Source organism: Drosophila ananassae, chromosome XL, assembly GCF_017639315.1.
Source record: "Drosophila ananassae strain 14024-0371.13 chromosome XL, ASM1763931v2, whole genome shotgun sequence".
NCBI classification, from domain to species: Eukaryota; Metazoa; Arthropoda; class Insecta; order Diptera; family Drosophilidae; genus Drosophila; species Drosophila ananassae.
Genome location: NC_057931.1, coordinates 11,483,332 through 11,511,261, shown reverse-complemented (window position 1 = coordinate 11,511,261; position 27,930 = coordinate 11,483,332). Strand labels below are relative to the sequence as shown.

Genomic DNA, 27,930 nt, shown 5'->3' with positions numbered 1-27,930 from the left:
CTTGCTCCAGAGATGGGACTATGTAACGAGCTCTTATTATTGTTATTGTTTTGTGCCACGCAAAAAATACCCACAAAAACATTGGAATTCCTGAAGCAGGAAACAGGATCCCGGCTAGCCAAATAGAAATTACGACCCTAGACACCATCTTCCCCACGAAACGATTGTCAGAGCAGTGATTGATACCGCCACCGAGAGGGGAGAGAGCAGCTGGTGAAGATGTCGTGGCTGAACAACAGCCTCAGCTCATTGAAGGGCCAGCTGACTAATTTGGCCCAGGAGGTGTTGGCCGAAACAGCAGGACCCGGCGATCCCGATTTCCAGGGTGGCCAGGAGGAGGCCAAGACCGCATTGGAACTACTCGCCGAGACGCAGCAGCAAAAGGAACAGCTGGACATTCGCTGTGAGCAAAAGGATCGCGAGGTCAGTTTGTCCCAGCCGGCACTTGTGGGATTTCCGCTTGAATACAGAAAATTAACTGATTTTTCCGTCTTCTTACTTCTCCCGTCGCCTCCCCAGATTGCAGCACTTCGCAAGGAGGTTGCCAAGCTAAAGTCGCAAGTCGATGGAGCCGTCAAGTCGTCGCCCAGCAGCACATCCTCTAAAGAAGCACAACTGGTAAGTGTCCTGAGGGATTCCTCCTAAGATCTGGCTTACCTGCTCTAGAAACAAACGCCTATACCATTTCTCCATGTATATACATATGTATGTTTATACTTAGTGCGTAGAATGTTTCAGTTTGTGGAGGTGACCAAGCACAAAATATTTAATATTCGTTTGTTTTGTTCTTAGCAACTCTTTCAAACTTCTCATAGAGAGTCCACGTCGTGTTTAGCAAGACAAGTTTATGAAAGTTGTGATTACAAATCTTTTAAGATATTCCGATTCAAAATCGGATGAAAATTGGATGAGATATAGCCATGGATAGGGGTCGAATCCGAAAATCCATCATTTTACAAGGGATAGCCCCACAAAAATTTGAAATAATTTAAACAAATACGTTGGGAAGATATTTTGACGCAGCTTAATGGGAAATGGAGCCACATGTTTTTTAAGGTATTCCGTTTCAAAATTGGGTGAAAATTGGATGAGATATAACCCTGGATATGTGCCGAAACCGAAAATCCAGCATTTTTCAAGGGATAGCCCCACAAAAATGAAAAAAAATTTTAAAAAATACTTTGTTGGGTGATTTTGATGTAGATTATTAGGGAATCAATCTACGAGTCTTTTTAGGTATTCCGTTTTAAAATCGGATGAAAATTGGATGAGATATGGCCATGGATAGTGGTCGATGACGAAAATCCATCATTTTACAAGGGATAGCCCCACAAAAATTTAAAAAAATGTTAAAAAATACTTTGGGAAGATATTTTGATGCAGATTATTAGGGAATCAATTCACAAGTCTTTTAAGGTATTCAGTTTCAAACTCGGATGAAAATTGGATGAGATATGGCCATGGATAGTGGCCGATGACGAAAATCCATCATTTTACAAGGGATAGCCCCTCAAAAATTTTAAATAATTTAAAAAAATACTTTGGGAAGATATTTTGATGCAGGTTAATGGGAAATCGATCGACGAGTCTTTTTAGGTATTCCGTTTCAAAATTGGGTGAAAATTGGATGAGATATAGCCATGGATATGGGCCGAACCCGAAAATCCAGCATTTTACAAGGGATAGCCCCACAAAAATGAAAAAAAATTTTAAAAAATACTTTGTTGGGTGATTTTGATGCAGATTATTAGAGAATCAATCTACGAGTCTTTTTAGGTATTCCGTTCCAAAATCGGATGAAAATTGGATGAGATATGGCCATGGATAGTGGCCGATGACGAAAATCCATCATTTTACAAGGGGTAGCCCCACAAAAATTTTAAAAAATTTTGAAAAATATTTTGTTGATTAGTTTCTATAGCTATTGATGAGGAATTGAACCTAAAATATATTTATGGTATTCGTCCCTTAAAATCTTATGAAAATAGGCCAAGATATAAGCTTTATATAGCTATATATTAATAATAGCTCTTCCAGATATAGCCAGAATATATATATTCTTATTTTGGATGTAACCCAGCTAAATCTTCGTGGTGTTGTGTGGCTTTAATTCTGTATAATTTGGGTATGTGGAGCGGCAAATTCACAAAAGCCAACCTGCAGCTGCCGGCTGTGCATTCCTACTTCCATTTCCACTTCCATTTCCGGTGCCCTTTCTTCGCTCCATGAACCGATGCCCTCCTCGAATGTTTGAACAACTTTATCAACCCGAAAGATAAGCCTCTCGGACTCTCCTCTTTCGGGTATATCCCTGAATTAATATTTAAACTTTGATAAACGGTATGCTACAATATATATATGAATAAAATGGTGCATTCCACGGATGGGATGGCGGTAGGAGGACCCTCCCCTTACACGGGGATCTGATATTGTATCTCTCTGGGTTTCCTCTTTTTTTTGTCGTTATTTTTGTATTTTTTGTATTTTTATTTTTATTTTTATTTTTACCTGATGCCACACACAAAGTGTGGCAAGATAAGTTCCACGGATTTCCCCGCCCACTTTTTGGCATTCGGTGGAAAACGAAATTATGAAAGTTTCTATTTGATTTCATATTCAGTTTTTTTTTCTGTTTGCTTGCCAGGAATAGATTAGTCTCTGGATTCTTGATCACCCCATATCCCCATAGGCTCTTTATCTTTCGATATAATATTTTACCCCATTTTGGCTATGATTCCTTGTTTTGTTTACTGAATTATTTTTGATTGAAAAGGGGTTAGGACATCCCTATCCTGTGGGGGTTTCTTTTTTACGATTAAGGCTCGAAAAACACAACTGTACTGGCTATATAGTTTTTAGAGTTTTATTTTCACTTAGTTTATAGTTTAAAGCTTTTAAAAACTATAAAACTCAAGTCAATTAAATTATTTTTAATTTTTTTTTGTGTATTCATTCATTTTTGATGTTTGTTGAAGTTTATTTGAAATAAAATCGAATAAAAAAGTAATACTCTAGCAATGTATTTTTTTTATTAATTAATTAATGATTATTGGAAAATATACAATTTTTATTCTAATGCTCTTTAAATTTATATTAAACCGTGTTGAAGACGTTTTTTAGCTGAGTTTTGGGAAATGTTTTAATCGGCTCTTTAAAAGATAGAACTTGAAATTTTTACCGTAAATATATTAATAAAATATAAAATAAAATATAATAAATAAATATACAATACACTTTTGCAGACATTTTTCCAACCCAGCATGCTCTTTTTAAATAAAATAAAATTTCTATATATTTTTTAATATAAATTTATTCCTTTTTTTATGGAAAATGTAAATACCTATTAAAAAGTTGTATTATGTTTATTTTAATACCTATTTTAGTCAAATACATTATATTTTTATTTTTTTTTTTTTATTTTTTTTTATTTATGACAAACTAAAATAACTTGCAAAACTAAAAAAAAATTCAAGTTTTATTATTTCACAAATCACTAAGGGTCTCAAAAATAAAAGTTTGTGGTTTAAGAGATTTATATTTTTTTTATAATATTTATAAACGCCTGTGATTTTAAATATTTGATGTAAATAAAATAAATATATATATTTTTATAATTGAGTAATATTTTTATGCTTCCAATAGAGGTCCTCCATTACTATACCTTATAGTCCCTATGACACACCCATGTTCTATATAAAAGCTGATTAGCTAATCGAAAATGTAAAAGTGACCATTGATTTCCCATCGAATCAGGGACATAAATTATACGAGACAATTGCATCATTCCATATTTATAGATAAACTATATACTATAAAGGTATATCTCTATAGGAGAAACAAATATATTTCTGAAGAGAATCTTTAAGCTTTTTAACTTTTAATAATGAAATTTTGAATCACTATGTATACTTTGGTATGCTCTAATTTATTTTTAACTTGTATTTAATATTGTCTGATTTATTTAATGATATATACTCCATTCGGGGCTATCTCCCCACAGAGTGTATCTGGTTATCTATTGGATCGATAGCCCTGCCACCATATTGTTTTGCATAATTACGACGGCAGGCGATAAGTGTGCCTCAACCCCATTCCCCCAGACTATATCCTATATATGGGATATATGGAGGAGCCTCCCCATTCTGGCCATTATCATCCCCATTAGGCGGGCATTTGGGACATCTGCATGGCATGGCACCATGTTTCTGGTTATCTTATCCGGGTTTGGTGGCAAGCTGGCCAGGATCGGGATATCGGAAAGGGTTGTTACTACCTTTTTTTTTTTTGGGGGGGGGCTTCTATAAAAGCCCGGGTCACCTGCTGAATTCTATTCATTCGGTTCTAGGCGATCGTTACCAAAAGGCCCGCATAAAGTGTCAAGTAAATTAATTACAAAATTACAAAACATTCCGAAAAAAAAGACTAAAACGCGTTTTGCATTTCAAACTATATACTTGTGAAGAACTCCTGAAAAAGACCTACTCTTCTATATATTTTTTTTTATTAAATTATACTTTTTTTTGAGTGCTTCTGATGTGTACTTTTTTGGTCTTTAATTTGGGTGAGTTGATGCAAAGTTTTCTATCTGACTACATATGTATAATATTCTTGTATGCCCGTTGCATTATATGAGGGAAAAAATTGGTTTAATTGTTAATGATTGTGTGAGCAATAGATTAAAAAAAAATATCAAACAAAAAAAAAGGCAAATACTATTAAAAAAAATAGTCGACACGAGGCAGCGAACACGCACCTGGCGATGATAATGAGCTATTAAAAAATAAAAAGGGCGGGGGACTAGGTTCTGAATTAGTTCTGATCAAAGTAAAGCTCAGAAACATGATTTTCCAATTTTAAATTATATAATTTTGTCAAGGTATAACTAAGTTTTAAGAGAGACTATTTATTAAACATAAAATATGAAACAAAATGGCTTGTGGAAGAACATGTTTCAGTTCTATTTATATTTCTATATTTATATTTATGAAATTCTTAAATTATTTATCTAATTTTTTTCTTGCCTAAAAACAGAAGGTTTATTTATTAAATAATTAATATTTCAAAACAGGAATGAAATTTGAGTAAAACTTCTTAAATTATGCTGAGAGTTGAGGGCTTTCGTTTAATTCTTACTTTAAACTCTTTCCTAATTATTTTATATTAAAAGAGTTCAATGTATAAAATATTTATAACAATATTCAAATTTCTTAAATGTAATAATATCTTTTTAAATATTTTATTTTTTTTTAAACTAATTTTAAACTCCCATTATTCATTTTTATCTTTTGAAAAATAAAAGCCCTTGAATTTCCTTCTATTCCCTATTGATTATAGCTTGTTTCAATAGTTTCCCCTTTTGGGAAGATAAAATTCAAGATTTAGAACAAAGATTTAACTAAAAACATTAGTGTTCAATTATAATTATGTTGTAACCTAAACAAACAAAAAAAAGTAACAAAGAAAAACTGTACCGATGTTGGTCAGATTTCATTAGAGCGGAAATGTTGATTGGCCGCTTTGATGGCCAATTTAGTGAGGGATCTAGGGTACATATAATATATATTTCACTCGAAGCATACTTTAAAATATATACATATTTTTATATATTTTTTAAAGTAATTTTTTTTTTGGACACGTCAACTTGGGGGAGAGCCAGAGCGAAACCGAAACCGAAACCAAAACCAAATCGAGTTCCATTTGATAAACGCGGTTTGTTACGCTCGGCCAAACTGTGTCAAATGTGTCCCAGCTGCACTTGTTGCTACCTTATTGACTCCCCTCCTGACACTCTTTCCCCTCACCCCCCTAGATACTACCTTAGCCCCCTCCTGGCTTCCTTGCCGCCCGCGCCACTGCGCCACTGCCTTTTGGGCGACATTTTCCAGCCATTGGATACGGATCGTGTGCTCTCCGTGTCCGATTTTTCATAATTCTTTGTGTGTTTTTAGTTTTGTAACCACGTGTTTAGATTCCATATTTTCCATTCTCCTTTTTTTTTTTAATTTTATATATTTTTTTTGCAAACTAATTTGTAAAAAATTCGTTATGGCTTTTGTCTGGACGAAGGGAGAATAAAAAGCTATTCAAGAAGCTTCCTGTTGGCTCATTAGTTGTTTCTTATTTTTAAAGGTTTTTTTTTTTTTTAATTATTAAAATAATTATTTACTTCAATTGACTAATATAAAATGTATTTTATTTTATTATAAAAAGGTATTCCGAGGCAATGAAATAATTTCATTTTTTGTCTTTACTTTTTACAGCTCAATCTTAATCAATTGTTAAATTGTTTAAAGTCTTTTCTATATTTTTAATATTTTATTAGTTATTTGTTTCCTTTTTTATTAATTTTGTTTTGCCTTTTACTATTAAATTTTAAATACTTTAAAGCTATTGCCTTTTTGTTTTAGTTCAACCTACTCCCAATATTTTTTAGAGCCCAACAAACAGTGTTACCTTTTTCTAAATGGCATGATATGCTTTAGGGTAAAAATATTTAATGACATTTGAAAAAAATTTATAAAAAATAATATTTCAATAGTTATTAAATTAATTTTAAATATTTAAAATTTCTCTTTTCTTAATAGAAAAGTTTTTAAAGTTCTTGAGAGTTCTCACTCCGAAACCTCTCTTGATAATTTTTCTGAGCCCAGGGTATCATATTCTGATATATACCTCTACCTCTCTATATATATATATTTAATAATCGTAGTAACTATTGTTAATAGAGAGCGGGAGACCTGCACTTATGGTCAGCAAAATCATTCAGCTATGATGATGACGATGATGATAATGCAATCATCAAAGTTAGTTGCTGTTCTATTATTATTATTTGTTTCTGTTTTCTGAGCTCACCTCAGCACGAATGAAAATGACAATTTTTTGTCGTTGAATCAAAACCACCCACTCTCCCACTCCCACTCTTCCACCCAAAATCCCCTTCAAAATTCCCACCGACTGACCCAAAGCCAAACGTTGCATGTCGCTAAGTGCAGTTGCAGGTTGCAGGTTGCTGTTTTCTGTTGTAGATGTTGCTGCCATATTCCTACTGCCTGTACCTACTGCTGTTGTCAGCCGAGACCTGCAATTATTTTATAAAATTTGTTGTTGCCACTACTACTAACTCTTTTTTTTTTTCCTCTATGTTCCCCTGTTGACTGACATTGTTTGGTTGCTGGTGGGTTTCCATAAACAATTGCTCTGACCAATTTTTTCTAACTGCCATCAAGGGGCTAGCACAAAACTGCAAAACGATCAAGAAAAGTGAGGGTGTATAGAGGTCAAAGTCTTTAATTATGTTTATGTAAGCTATAATGGACTCAAAGACAAAAGGTGGCTTCAAATAAAGTGTTAAGCTTGGGTATTTATTATGAGATATTAGAAATTATTCAAAATTATTTAACATTAAATAAAACAATTTTAAGATATTTGAAAATAATTGAATCAGTACTGTAGATTATATTTTTAATACAAGTAATACTGATAATAATAATAATATAATAATTGAATAATAATATAAAACTAAAAATAATAATTAAAATAATATTAATTGAGTCGAAAACTACATAAAAGTATGAAATTCACAAGTACCGGGTATAAATATTTTTAAATAAAAAGAGATATAGATTTGTAAAAGTTTTTGAAGTAAATTAATTATTTTCAGTAAATATTTTAAGCTTCTCTGAAGAATCTGTTAAAAATAATATTTTAAATTTAATTAAAACAAGCCCTAAAATAAACCCTTATTAAAAAAAAGTTAAAAATATCAACAAAATATTTTTAATTTCATAAAAACATGATTTTAAGGCAAAAAAAATATTTAATTTAAGTATAAGGCTAAAAATCTTAGTCCAAATCACTAAGAAGCCTGTGAATGAGGGCAGCGAAGTCAACAGCGACGTTGGCAGCGGCAGAGCCAGAGGCAGAACTCTCACACGCATAACTCACACACAGGTGGCGCTAAAAGCCAATGCAAATGCAAATTCAAAGCCAAAAGGCAAAATCCAAAGGAAAAATCAAAAACAAAAGGAAAAAACTGAAAACTTAGAACTAAAATCAAAAAACAAATCCAAATCCACGATCCACGTCCATTTCCGTTTCCATTTAGCTTCGCGTGCTTCTAACGAGCTGTGCCAGCTTTTGAGGCCTAAATGGCTTGCAGTGGCTTAGAAGGGGGTTGGCAGGGAGTGGGTGGCAGGTGGTGGCAAGGGCGGTGGTAGTGGGAGTCGTGTGGACGACTGCTATTCATTTTTTAAGCAGGGTTGCCACGGCTGCTACTGCTGCTGCTGCCACCGGCGAGTTGCTCAATTGGCGGCGCGTTTAACCTTCGGTTGTAATTGCATGTGTTTTTCGGGGGGCTTCTGGCCCCCGGGGGGAGCGGAGGGGGCCGAGAAAGGGGCACCTTCCGAGATCTCAGTCATCAGATTCAGATGCACATGCAGATCCAAAAACAGGGGCGTAGCTAAGGGGGTTTTTCGTCATTTTATTTTGGCTTTTGAGGACTCTTTTTCTTAAACTTTTTACTTAAATATTAAAAAATTTATTTTTTATTAATACTCGATGATAAAGAACAGAGATATTTATTTTATTTTGTGGTTCTGAAAGTGCTTAAAGTAATAAAATATTGTATTAACAAATATACATTTTTTATCTAAGAATCTAAAATTTTTTTAAAGAAAGAAATAGGATAAAAAGCTAACTTTTGAAGTTCACATTTCGAACTTCTACCTCTTATTTTGACAAAAAACTACTTACTTTTTAGTAAAAAAAAACTATATAATCTATAATTTTTATATTCATTATTTTGTCTATAATTATTTAAACATTTTTAATGGTTTTTGTTTACTCTTAAAATAATTTTAACCATTTTTCTTATAACATAGAGTCTAATTTCAAAATAAATGTGAATAATGATAAAATAAACTTTAAAGGCAAATTAAAATTGGCACAAGAATAAGTAATATTGTTTTAAACTATTTAAATATTTAAAAATGAATGAATTATTTTTTTAAATAAAAAACACAAAAGTTAAAACAAAGACAAAGTTTCTAACTATTTTCTAAACTTAGCTCTTAAATATAATTTTTGAGACATCTTTCTTGATTAATTTATTAATCAAGTTTAAATTATTAATTTATATTGTATTACTAGTTTTTGAAATTTTTTATAATTCATAGTTGTAAAGAACCCCTCCTTCTAACAAAGAACGCCCCTGGTAACCCCTTGGCCGTTTATTAAAAATGGCCAAAATGCATTTGTCACGCAAGGTGCTCGACACTCGATTGCTGGCAGATTTGTGGCATTCTTTCGGCTGATTTATATCGAAGATTGACGGATTAGTGTTTGGCCAGCAGCTGGTGGCCTCTAGGCCAGGCCACGCCCCCCAAACAGTCAAGTTAACAGCCTCTCCCCCCTTACAGGTGCCCCTTGTTTTTGTTTCTTTGTCTTGTAATTATTTTTGTGGTTAATTTTTTTGGTAAACTTGGTTCACATAGCCTTCTTGGCTAGCTGTCGGCTAGCTGGCTAGCTAGTCCCCCTCTCAGGTACTACCCCCCCTGGACAATTAACCACCCACCGCCCATGGCAGCCCACTTTTAACTGAATGACTGACTGACTGAGTGACTGACTGACTGGAAAACAAATGCTAATAAGCATTAAATTATAAAAAGATTTTTGGTTTTTGTGTGTTTTTTTTGCTAGCCGTTTTGCAGGCCAGTCGGGTCGTAAATGACGAAATTTAAGCGCCCATATATTTATGGCCCAGACTTTTTGCACTGGAAAAATACTAAGAAACAGGAGTGGAGTGGAGTGTAGTGGAGGGGAAGCACTGCGTTTTGGCAATTTTTATTGGCAAGTCGCGCAGTTGCATAAACACCCGAGAGTCCACAAAATGGAAATAATATTGTATATGTTCCACCTGTTAGTCGAAAAGCCGCTGCAAAAATAAAAAAAACTTTAAAGCTAAAAACTAAACTACAAAAAATCACAAAGAACGAAAACTCTAAAAACTGACGTATAAATAATTTATTTTAAATCATAAAATAGTCTAACCAATTGATGGAAATAATTAGGTTTCAGAGTTTTTTCTTCCAAAATTTTCCTATGAATCTCCTCTTATTTAATTTTCACTTAAATGCTAGTTTCCTTATTGCTTAATGTTTGCTTTTTCATTTAGTTATCGTTAAACGAGAACGGGAACAATTTCAATGAATTTTCCAATAAAAATGTAAATAGTTGGGAACGGAAGGAAAACTCACATCAAATAGAGGCGAGACTCAGACATTTTCCAAAGATAAGATATACGATTTGTTGGGTTTGTGAATCAAGATTGTGGTTGTAAGAGGTTGTGCATTGTTTTCTATGAAAGTGAATCATCTTCAGGGCTTGGCCATGATTTTAGATGATTTTTGAAATTTTTAGGCATTTTTTTCCGTTGTTTTTAAAAAGTTTTGAGTTTTTATTGCTCGAAGATATTAAATTTAAGAAAGATTTAAAAAATATGTAGCAAGTGAGAATTTTTTGTAATTTTTTTAAACTAAAAGTAGGTAATTTTTGAAATTCAAAAACTCTTTTTTGAAAAAATACTGAAAAACAAAACCTAATTCTTTAAAATTCAAACCTAAAGGTGGAATTTGTATAGAAAAGAATTTAAAGCTTATGTTATTCATTCTTTTTAACTTAAATATTGAGATTGTTCAAAAACCTAACCCTCAAAAATGTTGTTTTTGAAAAAATACTGACAAGCAAAGCCTATATTTTTAAAATTTAAACTTCAAGGTAGAAATAATGGATAAGAATTTGTAGTTTTTGGTTATCAATCTTTTTAACATAAATGTTAAAAATATTCAGTATATTTTTAGAAATTCACAAACCAAAAATCAAAATTCAAAAATGTTTCTTTTTCGAAAAAATACCAAAAACCTTACAAGTATAGAGCTTAGAAGTAAAAAATCTTAGAAGTAGATCTTGTTATGCATTATTTGCATCTTAAATATAACAGATCGAAACTAAAACTAAAAAAAAAATTTAGAAAAAAAGGTTAGAAAAAGACAGCAAAAGCTAAAAAGAGACAGAGGATGGGGGGTTGTAGAGCGGTCGAATTGAAGCGCGTTATTTGAATTTGATTTCTTGTCTGAATTTTAACAGCAATGTGTTAAATGGATGGCAACACACACACACACACAAGACTGGCGGTACGGTCTTCATCCTCGACATCGACTTCATTATCTCTCTGGGTTTTGTGGGTCCGTCGCTGCCAGGTAACTAGTATCTACCCATCTACCTATCCGCGAGATACTCGCACCTAATGGATCGCCTTTCCAAGTGCTATGTACATTAATGCCATTTACTCCAGTCTCAGACCCAGTCTTCAGTCTTCAGTCAGCCTTTTTTCTTTCTTTTTCGAAATCTTCAAGTCTTCTGATTCTTTGGAATCTTAAGTCTTCCATCTCGTGTTCATGTTTTTGTATTTTTTGAGGTTCCAACCCAGATCGGATCATACGTCAATGAATTTCGTCATCGATCTGCATCCGTATCCGCATCTGTGTCGCCACACAGTATCTTTGTATCTTTTTATCTTCTTCCCTAGTCCAGAGAAAGAGAGGAGACGGTGATCTTTCTCTGTCGCTCCTTTGGTGACCGCTTTCTTTAACTTATGCATTGTTTTGTTGTGCCATCGGTGTGTGTGTGAGAGTGTTTTCCACATATTGATCGAACGTGTGCAAATAAAATACAATTTAAATATTTATTATCTTTGCAGTTCGTTAGCATCTTGTATCTGTTTAAGACAGTAGCGTAGTTATTGGTATTTTTTTTTTTTTAAAGGGGCCATTTTTTCAATATTTTTTTAAGACTAATTTGGAAAATATATTAAATGAAATTGTAGGTTTTTTTTAAACAGAACCCAGAACTCTTGGATTTTATAGTTTTTTTATCTCAATTTTCAGAACTCTATGAACAATATTTTAATCTTATAATTTTTCTCGAAAATTCTATATTAAAAAAACCTCGATTTTTCTAAGATTTTTATAGATTGTTTTCAGTTATATTCTAAACCTATTTTTACAGAAATTCTATAAATAATACAATGGAGTAACTAGAGTTTTTAAAGTGTCTTGTAGAAACTTTAGATATTTTAAACCATTTTTATAGAAATACCAGAAATTCGAAATTCCAGAATGGAATAGTATCAGAATCTTTACCCAAATAATATAAAGAAAAATTTTTCAATAATAATTTATTTTAAATCCAGAATTTTTTTATTAATTTTATACTCTTTTAATATTAATATACTTTTTATATTAAAAAGATATTAGAAAAAGAAAGAGTGTTTATACATAGAATAAATTTTTATATTTAAAAAAAAAGTGGCAGAAACTATAAAACCTATATAAAATAAAATAAAAAGTTTAGAAAAATAAAAAAAAATATATATGTCAAAATAATCTATAGAAGTCTATGTAATTTTTGAAATATCCTTTCAAACTACGCCCCTGATATTTACGTTTGTTTGGCCTCAATATTGAATGGAACTTACTTCACATATTTTTTTGTATTTTGTTCCACTCAAAGGGTTTTTCTCAGACATTTTCCAATGGCGACCCCCCCTCCATCCATCCATCCATCCATCCATCCGTCCAACCATCCGTCCATCCAAGAGGGAAAAAAAAGCATATACCGAAAGATAAAACCCAAATATTGGAAGGAATTCATTATACAATTCGATTTGAACAATTGGCGCCACAGAGGCGGTAGGAGTGGGGCTGTGTGGCTGTGTGGCTCTGTGGATAGTTGGTTAGTATTTTACTTAACGCATGTTAGCGTTGTCGTTAATTTGATATGGATGTGGAACAAGGAAGCTAAGAAAGGCGGTAGCTGGAGGTGCTACTACTGGGGAGACCCACTACTACACTATGGTTCTTCGATTTGCATTCGCAACAGAACGAAATGCATTTGAAAATCGTTGTTTTTCCCCCTCTATTTTTTTTTTTTTTAAATGTTTCTGTTGTTGCTACAGTTGTTTCACTTACTGGCTTGCTGATAAAAAAAAATAGTAGAAAAAAAAGGAAAGAAAAGTCCCAAAACTAATTAACGCCTGCAACGTGTTTTTCTTTTTTTTTTTTTTTTTGCTGCTGCCCCCCTTTGACTGTTGATAGTAGAACACAAAAAAAAAAAAAAAAATAGTGCCTAGAAACGAAAATATATACATGTCTGTGGCTATGTATATATCTTTGTATTTTTGTACCTTTATGAGCTGCCTGTATTTTTATCTGCTAATTAAACACAGACGCTCGATTGCGTTGCCAACAAAAAATACAAAAAAATACAAAAAAAATACAGAAAATAACAAAAACAGTCAACCCGCTTAAAGTCAACGACGTGGCCCATATGGAACAATCACAAAAAAAATTATATATATATCATATACCACATAGAGTCCTATATAAACTCCTTATAGTCGTATACCCCGACATGTCTGCTCCAAAAGTACTCCCAATTGTGCTTGCCTGGACAAAAAATAAAGTCGGTTTTCGATTCCCAACCATCCCGATGGACGAAACCTATGGGTTAACATGACACGTAATGTCTATATGTCAGTTTTTTTATTTTTTATTTTTATTTTAGGGAATGGGAGGCACAGGAGAGGCTCATCCTGCCGTCCCTTTCTAAGCCAAACCTCTGTTTTTTTAATGTCGTGGATATCTTTGTTGTTTATTTTCTTTTAACAAGTTCCTATCTCCGGGCTCTCACAACTCAAAAAATGATATATAGGCGCATATAGGGACACAGATACATATATATAACACCCATACACCCAGAAGCGCAATTATTACAGTCGATATTCTATAACTAGAATTTAGGGGAATTTGTAAACTTTATAAAATACAATTTATAAAGATCAAAGCACTTTCTTAAGGTTCCCTAAAATATTTAAGATTAAATTGTATCTATAACGTAAAAATTATCATTTTTAGATTATAAAAAAGATATTTTTTTTATATACTTTTTATGAAAAAAAAGCCTAGTCAAAACTTATAATAAATTTCAGTCTTAAAGTTTCAACATTTTTTCAACATATTTGTTTGATAAATGTAGGAATTTTCATGTTTAAAATAAATTAGTTTCCAGTTGAAAATTAAAAAAAAAAGTATCATGAATAAAAGGAAAAAGTATGTTTTCAGCTTAAAAATTTTCAGATGGTTTAAAAAAAATCTATAGGTAAAGTTTTAATTTCCAGTTTCAAAAGACAGTTTTTTTTGAAAATCAACTATCAAAAATAGTTTTTTTTTAACTTTTTTAAGATTTCTGTTGAAAAATGAGAGGTTTTTTTTTACATATCATATAAAACATAAAACAAATGATTAAAATAAATATAAGTTGGCTAAAGTTGGTATTTAAAAAAAATAAAGTATGGAAAATTTTAAAAAATAGTTGTATTCAAAGGAAAATAGTCATAAAAATATAAAAAAAAATTATTGAAAAAAATCTTAGAACTTAGGGAGCTAAAAAATAAGATATTTATAAATTAAAAAAAAAAAAGTTAGAAGTCTAAGGCTTCACTGTAGCTGAATTTTGCGTTTGATGCAGCGACGCAACGTCAGCAGCAACTACTTTGGCTGCGCCAGGGCGTCACTGGGGTTGGGGTTTGGAGGGTTAGGTTATTGGAGAGTAGAGAGCCCAGAGCCCATTGCCCGCAGCTCCAGACCCACAGACCGACCAGAGCCCACAGCCCGGAGCCCAGAGCACATAGCACACACAGACCGCTGAGAACAAACAAAATGAGCAAAATAAGCAAATATAGCCTAGCACTGTCGTCTCGAGCGGTACCAACAAAAATCCAACAACAAATGTAAAAAAAAAAAAAAAAATTACCTATACACATTAACAATTTTTCAAGCAACAAAAATGAAAAAAAAAAAAAAAAAAAAGAAAATAAATAAAAACAACAACAAACGTCGCTTAATTTCAAGTTAAATAGCCGACGCGCATTATTTGAGTTTTGAAATGGAGAGCAAGTCGAAGTTGCTGGCAACGTGTCCAGCTATGTATTAAAATCGTTATATATCTTTCTTAAAAATATATCCTATAGGTATCCCATAGTTGTGGTACATAATTGGGAAATTATCCAGCCTAGGGGTTCCTACTTTGGATAGAAACTACCACTACTAGGGTTCGAAACTTATGGCTTAGATAAAAATTATTTTTATTTTTATACGTTTTCTTAAAATATTTCTGATATGAATCTCTGTATATTTTTCCTCTGAAACTCTTAAAAATCTAAAACTTCTTAATCTTAACTTATATTTTTCTATAGAGTTAGAAAATAAATTTAAAAACTTTACAATCTTAAAATATTAAATATATTGTGTGGTGTGTCAAATATTTCTCTCTTTTCACGATTCTTAAGATATTTTAATGCAGTTTTCTGTGAAATTTATTTAAAAAAAATAAAAATTCCTATCATTCTAACAAAAGAAAACAATTATATATTATATTATAATATTTTTAGATATTTTTTATTTGAAATTTGATCTTTTGTTTGTAGTATTCATATCATTGCAAGTATTCTCATTATATTTAATATTTTTCTGTACTTTTGAATCTTAAATAGCCTCACATTATATTATAAACTTATTTTCTATAAAGAATACTTTTTTCTCTAGTTAAAAATAAAATAAAATATATATTTTTTAACATTTTAAACTAATTGTTAAGCATGGCAGAGTGGAAAATAATTTTTATTAGCATACTTATGGCAGGATTCGTGGCTCTAATGGTCTTCATGGCAGACTGCACATGCAACAGTTGCACCATTTTTAAATACCTATCCCTGTCTCTCTCTCTTATTGTATGGCTATCTCTTTCTTACATGGCTTCGGGTTAGGCTTCGGGTTGTAGTTCGGGGCCTGGGACTTCGGTTGCATTTGGAGCGGTTCGTTGTGTGGCAGCGGCAGGCAGTTCGCTTTTTCCCGCAACGCCGCGCATGGCAGCGATCATTCGTCGATCGGTCGTGGAGCGGAGTGGTCGCGTCTCCTACCGTTATTCTAGTTACCTGTACAGTGTACACTTACCTGTATAATTTCCACCTTTACCTTCGCTGCCGTCGCTGCCCTTAACGCCGGCTCTTCGGGTGCACCCACTCTGCCAAAAAAAATTAAAAAAAAATAAAATAATAAGCTGATTACTCCGCGTTGTCAAGTGAAAACTTTAAGTATTTTATTTCCCACTTTTTTTTTTTTTGAACTATCTTTTTTTTAACATATTTTTTGTTGGTTTTGTGCATTAAATAAAAACTAAAAACTGAACAAGAAACACTGGGAAATGGCCTGCCGACAAAAACTTGGCCATAAATCCAAAAGCCAAGCTGCCAAAAATGAAAATTGAAAACCCATCGCCTTGACTGACATGCGTTCTGTTAAAAAAAAAAACTGTAAGTTGTTAAAAAAAAATAGAAAAAAAATAAAGTAAAAATGCTAACTGCTAAATGTAATTGTTGCCGTCAGAGTTAATAATTCTCATTAACTTTGAAGGGGCCAAGAGAGCTGCAAATACCTCCAATATAACGTCTTGAAAGAGACGGCTAGCTAACGGCAGAAAGAGCCAGCGATAGTCAGAGACTTGGCTAGAAAATAACTCATCTCACCTGTGCTGTTAGCCCGCTTTTAGTTTTTTTTCCCCATTTTTTTTGCTGCTTTTTAGCCGCCTTGACTTTCGACTTTTGTCGCGTCTTGACATCTTCTCTTATTAACTATGTAATTTGCTCTTTGTTTTATTGCACTGCATATACTAAATTATTATTTTTATTATTACTCATTACTGACATGCAAAAATGGTCGGCCAGCAAAAAAATAGAGAGATGTATATCTATACGTTTGAGTTTTAATTTTAAAAAGATACTTGGCTTTTAAGGCCTTTCGATTTATTACCTTTTAGAACTCTATTGTAGTTCTGCCCTCGATTTTCTCCCAGTGTCCTATCACGTTCTTCTGCCATGTCTTCCAATTCTACAAGATGATACCACCTCCGAAAAAGAATCACCAGACAGACCCTACCGATTTCGAATCAGTTTAGAAATTACTAGTTTTTCGGTATTCCAAATTCTTTAGATTAGATTTTCTTCATATTTTTGTTTTGAGGAGAAACTTTCCATGGGCTTTACGTGTCTGGTAGTGGGTCTGGGCCCTGCCTGCCTTTTTCATTTTAATTGAGTTAGTTCTTATCGATTGGAATTACTCACTTTCGATTATATTATAACACACAGGTATGGAACCTATCAGTCAATCAACATTTCCTTCAATGAGTGTTAATTCTTTCTTAATAATAATTGCTTTTCGTAGAATTTCTATGGAAGAGTCATGAGTCTTTACTCTTTTAGAGGTTTATTACATTTTTAATTGTTTTATTTAAATAATAAAGCCTAGGAAGACATACCTAGAAGTGTGTTACTCGTAAAATAAATTTCAAATAAAAGAAAAATAACACCGAACTTGAACTCATAGTCCCTAAAAGCCATTTGAACACTAGGAATTTGGAAATAAAAGAGCAGATATACGCTACTCTCAAAAGATTTTAAGCTTCTTAAATGTTTCCTCTAAAAAGAAGACTGAATCTTATTTTTTCCCATCACTTCTATTGTATATACACTCTTTCCCAAAAACCAAACCTCGAAAATCCTCTGTGAACTTTTGCTGACACAAAATTCCTGGTAATGTATCGTGTTTGAATTTCGCTGCGGAATGAAGTAAACCAAACACCAGAAATCCAGATATAAGTCCAACTTGTGTAAATATACATACACATCTAGCCAATAAGTGGAGCACTTAAAAAAATCGGAGATAAACTTACGACTCCAATTTCAAACACAACATATGTATAGATCTAGTTTTGATTCCCTGGGGTGGCATTTTCCCAGATCCTAGGCCGAGATTCGAAGCTTTTGGGTGAAAATCCCCGAAAACAGGGAGAGGAACGAACTTAAATGTTAATGCTAATAAAAGTGTTTATTTATAAACAAAATGAAACCGGGGGGTAAACTGCAGATATCTTTGGAGAAGCGATAAGATATGGAATGAAGTGAAAAATAGGGGGTCTCTGGGAAGTCAGGACTTGGGATTATGACTAAACGGAAGGCGATTTTTGTTTATAATTCCCAATAAGTGCAGACTTTTGCAGAAAATATAACTTTTAATCAGTCAAGTTTGTATAATTTTTGGTTCTAGTTCGGTTCTAATTCCAATTAAACATTTTTTAATGAATAATACTGCCCATAAAGTCTGGGGTTCGACTTTCTTTTTATTTCCTAAACTGTATTTTTATTGTATTTTTATTGTATTTTTATAAAATAAAAAACAAGATTGTTGACAAGTGTTTTAGTTTTTCGGGTATTGTTAAATGATAAAACTTAATCTCGAAATTTTGACTTTATCAAAAACGTGTTAACTCGAACAGTGACGCATTTGAGTGCTATTTTTTCGGAGGAAATAGTTTGTGAAATCATGGGTTTGTTAACTTCCGGTTGCTAGGCAAACTATTCCACCAAACCCGAAGCCGAAGCCTCTCCCAGAAATCCAAAGAAAGAACTCCCCAGAGAGACCCCGGAGTAAACCCCACTATATAACCTGACGCCCTAACCCCTGCGCCAACATTAACATTTTTATCTTATCGGGAGAGGCGGGAATTTTCGTTTCGTTTTCTGTGTGCTTAGGTTAGGATTTTTATGATTCCTATATGACTTTTTCCACGGAATAGGACTATATACTTTTATATATATATATTTCGTATCATATCATATCATTAGTGGTGTGGCTGTGACGTTAATGTGATCGATTGGAGTTCCACATACCAGATGCCAGATACCAGATACCTCCACTCACCAGACTTGCGGCGTGAATAATATTACCAATATTTGTTTATGAAACACAAGTGTTTTTTTCACACCCCACAGTCGGCCATGTTGCAAGCTGTTCTCAGGCCTTTGGTCTCGATTCTCGATTCTCGATTCTCGAATCTCCAGTCTTCAGGCTTCGCTCCTCCAGTCGTGAGGTCTACAGTTTCTGTCACTTTGTTGCCAAGTTCTTAGCAAGTCGTTATTGTTGATAACCCAGTTTGCACAAGTGTCTTTTTGGCTTTTCAATACACTTGACAAAAGGGGCACATAATTATGTAGTTATGGCAGTTTAAAGCTGATATAATGAGATATATTATAAGGGAATATATAGTAGTCTTTATAATGGGAAAAAAGCAATAAATTATTTTTAAAAAACCAAAAATTCGCCAAAGCCTTTATGTGAAAACAGCAAAGAATGATTTTTTCTTTAAAGCTTGGATTATATAGTTATGATTAATAACTTGAATTTTAATAAAAAAATAATAAAATAACTTAAATAAATTAATAACTAATAGCTTAAATTAATATTTAGCCGTGAGTTTATTAATTAGTTTATAATTCAAGAAGAAAGAAACATTTTTCTATCTATTGCTTGTTAAGTTTTCTGATTTTTTCTTCTTTTTATTTAAAAACGCTTCTAATATACTTAAATTAAATGTTTTTAAAGTTTAATCTGAATAAAAAATGAATAATACTTAAAAAATAATAGTTTAAAACCCACTATTAAAGACACTTTGCTCTTGATCTTGAATAGAGTTCTTACGATATCTTTTCGGGCTACGTCATTTGGCTTTAATCTTATCGGCCAAGTTAAACATTTGTCTTAATTTTAAATGCCCTGTATTGTAATTTATTTATTGTAATTTGCCCGCTGGCTTTTATGAATCATTTCGGCCACAAGTACAATATTCGCACATGTGCCTGCAGTTTCTGAGCTAATTTCAATTAACTTGCCAATTTTTTGTGTTTTTTCAAATATTTATTTCGTGGTTGGTTTCCCGTAGCCTGTAATTTTTGTTTGCGCTTATTTTTTAACAGGTTTTTATTGAGTTTGTTGTTTTATTTTACATTTAAAGGCTCTTTTTTTTTTGTAAGTAATTTTTTTTTATGGTTCTCCGGCCATTTTGTTGGCGCCCATTAAAGCGTCTCGTCATGGGTTTTATGGGGATTTCGTTTCTGTGACTGGAACTCGGGGACCTTATCGTCGACGACGACGTTGACTGAGGCAGAGGCAGAGACGTCGACGTCGACTGAGGCAGCAGCAGCAGACCGCCATCTTTGCTCAACTCATCCATAAACTCATTAACGCGCGCATGTCTCACGCGCTCCTCTGCCACCTGCCCGCCGGCGCCCCAGCCCCAGCCCCTCTATAGGTGCCACCCCCTCTGGGTGACGACGCCCCTGCCATTAGCGTCTACCAATTGACCTGGTTTTTCCTCCCCCAGAGGGGGGCAGGGCTGTGGGGCAGTCGGTAGGCGGTGATGGGTTGCCGAGCCAGCGGCGTCTGCGCAACAGGTGCCACATGGACAGTCTGAAAGAAATGCTAAATAACAAATAAATATGTGCTTAAATAAAACTAAAAAATAAATAATAGTTAGTATTATTATTAAGCATGATTATGACATATTTTTTTAAAGTTTAAATTTTTTATTCCAACCAGGAATTATTATTTAAAGCCAGGTTAAGAATAAGATTTTATGAATAATTCCCTAAAAAGTTGGCTTTTTATATATTAAATTATTTAACTACAAAATTATATAAAATGTATAAAAGTTATATCTTACTCTACTTTTTTGAATAATATTTTAAATTATAAAAAACACTCTAAATATTTGAAAGGACTCTTGAAATAAAACTTAATTTATTATTTATTTTTCATTAAAGAAGCCAAGAATGCATTATTCTTATTATAATTATCTCTCGTAGAGTTATATAAAATTATTAAATAAATTATAATCAATTTTTAGGACAATTAATTATTTTTTTAAGATTTTGAAAGTTTTTAAGGTGGAGTGCCTTAAGTAATTAAAAAATGCTTTAGATTTCGAAGGCAAGGACAATAAAAAAAATAAAATTTAAAAATATCTTTATTATTTTCTATTATTTTATTATTAGTATCTTTTATTTATTTCGAACTTTAAACCCAGGAATATAATTTTAGATCTAATTTCCTAATTTTAAAATCCATATAAATCCTAAAAAATATTTCAATTTAATCCCTAATTAATTAAAAAATATCTACTTCTTTGCAGCAAAATGAGGATCAGAATGTGGAGGACAGCTGGTGCTGGGAACCGCTGGCCAGCGAATCCGGCAAGGCGGTCGAAGGAGGAGCCGCCGGATCAGGGGACTCCGGCCTGGTGGACATAGCCCTGGGCAGCCAGGATGTGAGCAGATTGAACAGCCGGATCACAGAGCTGGAGGAGCTGAACCGGCAGCTGAATGCCTCGCTGGAGGAGCTGGACTCCCAGCACGAACTGGCCATGCAGGACGTCCTTAAGCACAAGTCCGAGCTGACCGGCCAGGTGGCCCAGCTGAAGCAGATGCAGGCGGACCGGCTGGTGGAGCACGAGCTGGCCAATGCCAGGCAGCAGAAGCAGCTGGAGGAGCTGAATCAGGTGGCGGCCACCGCCAAGAGTCTGCAGGAGGAGCTCCAGCAGAGAGTCGGCCAGCAGGAGGAGGAACTGAAGCGAAGTCTCGCCGAACTGGCCGAGATGCAGGTCCTGGTGGAGAAGCGCGGTCAGGACAACACGGAGCTGATCGAAAGGATACGCCAGGCGGATGGCGAGAAGGAGAAGCTGATCAAGGAGCTGGAGGAGCTGCGTCTCATCAAGGAGAAGAAGACCTCGGAGTCGTCCTCCCAGAGCTCCTCCACCGGCAAGCACAGCGAGGACGAGTTCATAGTGGTCCGCCAAACGGATGCCGGCTCCGAGCCCGATCCGGAGGTCACTCCTCCCCCCTCCAAGGAGAAGCTGCGCGATCGCCTCGTCTCCCTGGAGGCCCAAATCTCCGAGCTGTCGTTGACCAACAGCCAGCTCCAGGACGGCCAGCTGGAGAAGCAGCTGAGCATCAACCTCCTGGGCGAGCAGCTGGCGGAGCTGGAGAAGCGCCTCCACCTGAGCGAGGCGGAGAAGGAGCAGCTCCAGTTGGATCTCCAGCTGAGACTCCAGCAGCTCACCGTGCAGAACCAGGAGCTGAAGCTGCACGCCGAGGCGGAGCAGGAGGGGCATGCCCAGGATCTGGAGGAGCAGCTGGGCACTCTGCGGGAGGAGAACAGTCGCCTCCGCCAGGAACTGGACGCCAGCATAGCGCAGGCCAAGTTCCGGCAGGCCATTGCCGAGGAGAAGCAGGAGATCACCGATCTGGACGAGGCCGATTCCGAGGAGAACGTCTTTGACCTGGAAAAGCTGCGCTCCCTGCTCCAGGCCGAGCTGGAGGACCGCCTGGAGGGCTCCCATCCCCAGCAGGTCCTCGAACGAGCCTGGACGGCGCTGCGTGCGCGCTGGCAGCGCCTGGACGTGGTGGACCAGCGGCTGGCGGAGCTCCAGGACCAGCTGGTGGTGACGGAGCACGAGAAGAAGACCCTCGAGGCGGACATCTCGCAGTACATCCTCCAGTGCGACGAGCTGATGAAGAACAACGAGCTCCTCCTCAACGAGCTGGACAAGTTCAAGCGGAACAAGCTAGAGACCATCGAGGAGCACCACGAGGAGACCATCGTCCAGCTGGAGGGCCAGCTAGAGGACGCCCGGCTGCGTCTGGAGGTGGCCCTCCAGGCCCAGCGGGAGCTGCAGGAGGAGCTGGCGAGAGAGTCCTCCGAGCCGGACAGTGACGAGCTCAAGGAGCTCCTTTCCGCCACAAGAAGCAAGCTGGAGAAGGCCGAAGCCCAGCTGGCGGAGAGCCAGGACCTGGAGGAGATGCTGGCCAACACAAAACAGGAACTTCAAGAGCTGGAGCTGGAGGTGCTCCCGAATCTCCGACAGGAACTGGAAGCAAAAACCAACCAACAGAAGGCCGCGGAGGAGCAGCACAAGAGTCATATCGCCAAGTTGCAGGAGAAGATCCAGGAGGAGCAGGAGAGGATAAGGGAGCTCCTCCTCCAGCAGGACAAGCTGGAGCAGCAGAAGGAGCTCATGGAAGTGGAACAGAACCAGCAGTTGTTCAACATCAAGAAGGAGTTGACTTCCACGACCACCCAACTGCAGGACTGCCAGGAGAAGCTGTCCCTCCGGGAGGTCCAGCTCTCCGAGCTGCAGGAACAATTGAAGGACGCCTCCGAGGAGAAGGCCCGGCTGGAGGAGCTACTCCAAAACAGTGGCGGAGACACGGCCCAGGTGCAGGAGCTCCAGCGGCAGTTGGAGGCCATCCAGCAGAGGGAGCAGCAGTGGCTGCTGGACGCCCAGACGCAGCAGCAGGCACTGCAATCGGCGGAGGCCCTTGGGCAGGAGAAGCAGGAGCTGATCAAGGCCCTGCAGCAGAAGCATCTGGAGAACACCCAGTACTATGCCGAGATCCAGAGACTCCAGCCCTTCGAGCTGCAACTGAAGGAGCTGGCCAAGGAGCGCGAGAAGCAGCAGGATCAGATCGCTTTCCTCAAGGAGAAGTCCGATATCCTGACCACCAATCTCTTGACCGAACAGACCAACCAACGCCTCCTCCAGCAGCAGCAGCAGGAGGCCCAGGAGCAGCACGCCACTGTGATGCGGGATCTGGAGCGGCTGCGGGCCCATCTCCTCGAGGTGGAGGAACTGCACACCCAGGAAACCGTTGAACTGCAACGGGAACTGGAGCAGTGCCGGTCGCGGCAGTCAGTCCTCGAACAGGAGGTCTCCAAGTCCAGCACCGCCTACACCTCAGCCAGGTAGGATGGAGGATGGAGGTCATCTGCGAGGCGTCGTTATGACTAATTGGCTAATTGCATTGGCCACATGTTCCTAATCCCCGCCAGACCATGACATTCTCATTTTTTATGGCCAGCTGGACTTAAAATTAATTATTTTATTATTTTTTTTTTAGCATTCGAGCCAACCAGCAGGCGGAGACACTTCAGGCCCAGCACGCCCTCCTCCAGCAGCAGAGGGACGAGCTGCTGACCAAGCTGGGCCAGTACGAGGACCGGGAACTGAAGCAGCAGGCGGCCCTCACCAATCTCCAGTGCGCCCTGGAACAGTTCCAGAATGGTAGCTCATTCAACTCTCATTTAAAAAATAAATACAAATTCAAGATTTCCAATTTCCAGACAAGGAGCATGATATTGAGATGGCCACCCAGCGGATAAGGCGGGAGATGCAGAGCCAGCTGGACCGCCAGGACGTGCTCCAGGCGGAGATCCTTGGACTGCAGCAGCAGCTGGCGGACGCCAATCAGGGCCTGAGGGCGGCCGCCCGACTCTCCGACCAACTCGAGGCAGGACAACAGACCATTGCTGTCCTGCGAGATGAAGGTAACTACACTTGCAAAAAATCCTACTCTCTTCTTTATAATTTTTTTTTACTTACCTAAAAAATAACATCCTGTATTTAACCCAAAAAACACTCAAAAAAAAAGTTAAAAGCACTTGCAAAATAATATTTCTAAAAAAGATATCCTTTTTTTTCAAACTGTATGAGTGTGCAGGTGTGAGTGTGTATGTGTGACTGTGTGTGTGTGTGTGTGTGTGTGTTACAGTGTTCACCACCTCACCTGATTCTTAAAGGTAAATATCAGCTGGTAATTCTGGGAGCTATGCCTGATTATGAAACACTCGGAATTTCAGTTGGTATCGACTTTTTCGAATTGCATTTTATCACCAAAAACTACCTAAAAAAAGCCGCAAAAAAACCACCCAAAAAAACTAAATAAAAATATTATTAAATAATTTATTAAAATAAAAAACAAAACGCACTTTACGGCACGTGGCAAAAAAAATAATAAAAATTATTGGCTGTTGACTGCAAAAGTTGAAAAAAAAGCTCACATAACAGGTAAAAAATAGTAACGATTTCCAAACCAAATTGTCTGTCCGGTTTCTCTATGTGTAGCCAACAAAAAACACCATTTAATATTGCACTTAATTTAAAAACAAGAGAATAAAACACAAAACCACAAACCAACCACAAAAAAACACATGAAAAATCAATCAAGACTAGGCGCCTTCGATGAATAGTTTAAAAATTCAGCTTAATTGTTAAGCTTATTGTTTTTTTAATTGCTGTGCGGTTGAATATATTCTTTTAAAATTTAATACTTAATTATTAATTTATAAACCTTTTGAATGATTTTTAGTAACTTTTTTCAAATGACTTCTTCTTTTTATTATTTTTGAATAGAAATTAGGAGGAAAATTATAAATTTTATTTAATTTCTAATAAATTTGAATATTTTCGAAATGTAATACATTTTTAAAATATTTTTTAAGTAGTCATTTAAAGTAGAAAAGTAATTAGAAAGAAGTATTTTTTTAAACTTAGAAGAGACTTTAGAGTCTAAAGTTAAGATATTCCTTTTTAGAGTATTTGCTTATAAAAATAATAAATAAAATTTTAAAAAATATAAAAACTAAAAAATTAAATAGTTCAATAGTTAAATTATTAAATTAATTTAAATAAATAAAAAAAAACCCGCACAGTTTTAAATTAAAACATAGTAGCTTAAAAAAAAGTGAAAGCTTTTCTTCTCCTCCGCCTACACAGAAAGAAACTACACATTGTTGCCTTGTTGTTGCTTTGTTTCGCTTACTTTTAAATTATTTTATTAATTAATATTATTTCCACTGTTGATTGTTGTAATTATATTATTGTTTCATTATTATTTTGATTGAGTTTGTCGATTTGTTTGAAGTATAAGCGTTGAACCCCAGACACCAGGACCTTCGTATAAACCGTAAAGACCAGTTCCGTAAACCAGTTCCGTACTATTCGTTATACCGTAAACCGTAATTCGTAAAACCGTAAATCCGTAAAAAAAAACACACAAAAAGAAAAAAATCGATCTGCAGCATTGAATAATCTCAATTTGTAAATGTGAGCGATTTGAGCCATTTGACGGACTCACTTTGCAACTGGAGATTGCTCGAGACTGCGGCATATGCCACAAAGTATTATGTACACACCCTATATAGGCACACTTGTATATATATCTCGATATATGTATATATATAATCCTATATAGACTGTCTACCTACCTATCTACCTATGTACCTCTGCATGTCTGTACGTATCTCTTCCCTGTATCTCCAACAAAATATACATATTATAATAAAAAGTAAACCTATTTGTTGCTCGCTAGTTGCTGAATATATATACATTTTTTTTTTTTGCTTTTTTCGTATGATTTTTGCATATTTTTTGAGTAAAAATTGATTTTGTTAACCAACAGCAGCCAAAAAGCCAGTGGAAAAAAATGAAATACTTTAAAATGCAAGAAGGTCTCGAACCCAGAACCCAGAATCCAGATCGCGTCGCGATGGATGTTCCCCTCCGATAAAAAAAAATGAAAATATCCTGGAAACACACTCGACAACTGGCGTCTGTACGGCTGAGTATTACATCAGGTACTGGTGTGCCTTTAATCCAACAACCAGTACTTATGTCATACTACGCCGTGCACCGATCGCACTAACCGCATGCCTCCAAAAAAAAAAACAAAACAGAAAACTAAATAAAAGCCTTAAAATAAATCCTAAACAGACACTAAATAAATCCCTAAAATATTCATAATTTTTTTAATTCAATACTTATACGCGCGCGCTTTTCATTCCCGGAATGTGATTTGATTTTTAATACTCACTACCTCTCTTAAATAATTATTTAATTTCATTTAAAAAATTCATTTCTTAAAGTATAAATCATAGGATTTCCTAAAAAAGATAATACTTTAAATTTTAATAACTAATCCCTCTTAAAAACCTTTATTTTGAATCCTTGTTTCTTGTCGTCATCCCAGTGGAGAGCCTGAAGGACACAAATGGGCAACTGGAGACCAGGCTGAACTCCAGCGAGAGCAGCCAGACGGACAAGATCGACAAGAGCCTGATCAAGAGCCTCCTCATCGGATATGTGGTCAGTGGGAATGCCGGCGATAAGCAGCAGGTCCTGCGGATGATATCCTCTGTGCTGGACTTTTCTGCCCAAGAATCCGACAAGGTGGGCTTGAATAAGCAACAAAGTAGCTGGCTGGGCAGTATCCTGGGAGGTGGCAGCTCTTCAGGAGCAGGATCAGGTAAGCTTACTCTTCTCCGAACTCCCTCCGAGAGAAGGACATACTTATAATCCCCCACTCTTATTCCAATCAGGATCTTCCGGTGGCAATGACAACCTGGTGCAGGCCTTCGTTCAATTCCTGGAGCAGGAGTCCCAGCCTCAGGCCAATCTACAATCCCGACCCACTTTGCTGAGTATGTCCGGGCAGGTGGAGGCCTCCGCTGCCAACCAGCCAACGCCTCCAGCAGCTCTGCCTGTCCAGGTGCCGGCCAGTGCTCCAGAGAGACCGGATGAAGGTGCCGGAGCCACCACCATAGGATCCAACGAATTTGCACCTTCGCGGAACTCCAGTTCGATATTGAAGGACATTCTCAGCGATTCCTGATGGTGCTAGTTGAGACCCAGCACCATGTACAATAATTTTAAAATCTGTTTTTTTTTTCTCTCTGTTGTCCTTTTTAAACATAAATTGTAAACGTGCAATCGACGACGCCATCAACCGCCCCCACAAATATCTCTCGCCCTATATATATATCGTATCTGACTATATATAGATGTGAATTTATGTATACATGTGTTGACCTGTGTATAGTGCCCGTGTGTATATGTTGCGAAAAGCTAGCAATCTGTAAATATGTAATATGCAATTCTGAAATATGATAATGCCACCGCAGACACACCGCAGGACGCAGACTTTTGTCCTTGTGGCTTCTCTGTTCGTGGCACGCCTTCACAGCAGCGGCCTTGCTATTAATTAATAGCCGCTAATAAATAATAAACAATTATTACAAAAAAATAACAAAAACTGTATCCTTCTGGGCAACCTTTTTTCCACTACTTGGTCGGTATACCTTCCCGATCTTAGGA

The 27,930-nt window shown here is 36.2% G+C and overlaps 1 protein-coding gene across 1 annotated transcript; it reads left to right on the top strand.

The window, feature by feature from the left end:
* Positions 1 to 33: 33 nt before the first annotated feature.
* LOC6504580 (thyroid receptor-interacting protein 11) lies at positions 34 to 27,862 on the top strand. Its single transcript, XM_001966554.4, has 7 exons — positions 34 to 423; positions 520 to 618; positions 21,136 to 23,744; positions 23,900 to 24,063; positions 24,123 to 24,326; positions 26,807 to 27,082; positions 27,156 to 27,862. The coding sequence occupies exons 1-7, from the start codon at positions 220 to 222 to the stop codon at positions 27,446 to 27,448; spliced, it is 3,849 nt and encodes a 1,282-aa protein (XP_001966590.1). The 5' UTR covers positions 34 to 219; the 3' UTR covers positions 27,449 to 27,862.
* Positions 27,863 to 27,930: the final 68 nt, after the last annotated feature.